Source organism: Carya illinoinensis, chromosome 1 (genome assembly GCF_018687715.1).
Source record: "Carya illinoinensis cultivar Pawnee chromosome 1, C.illinoinensisPawnee_v1, whole genome shotgun sequence".
In the NCBI taxonomy this organism is placed as follows: Eukaryota; Viridiplantae; Streptophyta; class Magnoliopsida; order Fagales; family Juglandaceae; genus Carya; species Carya illinoinensis.
Genome location: NC_056752.1, coordinates 57,557,071 through 57,558,991, shown reverse-complemented (window position 1 = coordinate 57,558,991; position 1,921 = coordinate 57,557,071). Strand labels below are relative to the sequence as shown.

The following is a 1,921-nucleotide window of genomic DNA, read 5'->3' as shown; positions in this document are numbered from 1 at the left end:
TGATGATCGAGTCTCGCTTTGTGGGTAACAGTAATGGATAGTGAGTTTGTAGCTTCAATTTTACATGCAATAATTGCTACATTTGTCAACATGGTTTAACCAAATACGCATGCATGGTTATCATTAGCTAGCTTGGTTATGGAAGTAGAATATTACTATTCCTTATCTTAATTAAAATATTTCCCTGTCATTCGGTTGTTCAGCAGCAACTATCATACTTTGCGTTTATAAGGTAATGCCTAATTGCTTTGTTTAGTAGTAAAGGGTAAAAGTAGCAAGCTAGCTAGCATGGCTTTCTACAACTTGCTTCCGATTGTCCTCATCTTTGCTTCCCGGGCAATAATTCTCAAAGCCGATAGCAAGCTTTCCCCAGAATACTACTCCTCCAAATGCCCCAAAGCATTGTCTGTTGTTCAGGCAGCTGTTATAGCAGCCATCAAGCGCGAAACACGTATCGGGGCTTCTTTACTGCGCTTGCATTTTCATGATTGTTTCGTAAATGTCAGTGCTTATATAGCTTTCTAGCCCCCGGGCACGCACACATGCACACACACATTTGTGATCATTGACGTTTTGGTAAATTGAAAATGGTCGTGTTGATAAAATGAATGAACAGGGCTGTGACGCATCGGTACTGTTGGATGATACGGGCAGCTTTATAGGAGAGAAGACAGCAATTCCCAACAATAACTCGGCTAGAGGATTCGATGCCGTTGATGCTATTAAGGCCAGAGTGGAGAAGGTCTGCCCCCAAGTGGTGTCCTGTGCTGATATTCTTGCTCTGGCTGCTCGTGACTCGGTTGTTTATGTAAGCGCTCCCTTTTGCATCACCTAATTAACATCTAGCTTTAGGAAAATTGTTCTTAATTTTGTTTTTCCCCAAAGGTTCGAAGAAATCTAGTTCTTTTACTTATTATTTGGACATTTGCAGTTAGGGGGTCCTTCATGGGAAGTTGGTTTGGGAAGAAGAGATTCTACCACTGCTAACAGAAGTGCAGCCAATACCTTTATCCCTCCACCTACTTCCAATCTAAGCGATCTCTTAGCAAACTTCTCCGCGCAGGGGCTCTCAGTGAAGGATATGGTCGCCCTTGCAGGTACATTCAGTTTCAGTTTGGACCAAACGAGTAACTGTCAAGAAAGCCATGGGCACTGCCAATGCTTACATCTCTCTCTCTCTCTCTCTCTCTCTCTCTCTCTCCAAAAAAGAAAAGAAGAAAATGGAAAGCCCCCAAAAAAAAAAATCGGGGTGGTGAAATTGTCTCTTCCGGCATAATGTTAAAAGTATTCGTTCCTTGTTTTTCAAAACTTATACTGGATTGGGATGTCATGCAATTCGATCCGACTTGATAGTCTAAAGCAATTACTCCCCATGGTGGCAGGTGGACATACTATTGGCCTCGCTAGATGCACATCATTCCGAGCGCACATTTACAATGAATCCAATATTGATTCCTCCTTTGCCCAGTCATTGCGGCGCAACTGCCCTGTTAGCGGAAATGACAACAAGCTTTCACCCCTTGACCGCCAAACCCCGACCCATTTTGATAATCTGTATTATAAGAATTTGGTGGATAAAAAGGGTCTTCTTCATTCTGATCAGGAGTTCTTTAATAATAATTTTACTGATTTCCTGGTCCAGAATTATGCTGCGAACGCTCAAGTATTTTTCCAGGACTTTGCAAAGGCTATGATTAAAATGAGCCAAATCAAGCCTCTCACAGGAAGCAAGGGAGAGATCAGAATCAACTGCAGAAAAGTCAATCAGAAACAATCTGTAAATGCAACAACAAATCACCAACCATAAGTACATGCAAAAAGGATCGAACCACCTTTTCCTTTCCAAAATATATTATGTGCAATAACATCTTCACTCTTTGAGAGATGACTATGTTTATCAATAAAACATCCTATTTATCCA

At 41.4% G+C, this 1,921-nt stretch overlaps 1 protein-coding gene across 1 annotated transcript; it reads left to right on the top strand.

The window, feature by feature from the left end:
- The first annotated feature begins 249 nt into the window (after window positions 1–249).
- On the top strand, window positions 250–1,921 carry LOC122292483 (peroxidase 4-like). The gene is made up of 4 exons (XM_043100866.1): window positions 250–501; window positions 617–808; window positions 932–1,097; window positions 1,383–1,921. Exons 1-4 carry the CDS (start codon window positions 289–291, stop codon window positions 1,805–1,807), a joined length of 996 nt encoding a protein of 331 aa, XP_042956800.1. The 5' UTR covers window positions 250–288; the 3' UTR covers window positions 1,808–1,921.

Excerpts from the sequence above, each read along its gene's own strand:
- LOC122292483 (XM_043100866.1), top strand. The coding sequence starts at position 289 with ATGGCTTTCTACAACTTGCTTCCGATTGTCCTCATCTTTGCTTCCCGG. Across the intron at positions 502-616 it reads TTCATGATTGTTTCGTAAAT|GGCTGTGACGCATCGGTACT; the intron begins GTCAGTGCTTAT and ends ATGAATGAACAG. Across the intron at positions 809-931 it reads CTCGTGACTCGGTTGTTTAT|TTAGGGGGTCCTTCATGGGA; the intron begins GTAAGCGCTCCC and ends GGACATTTGCAG.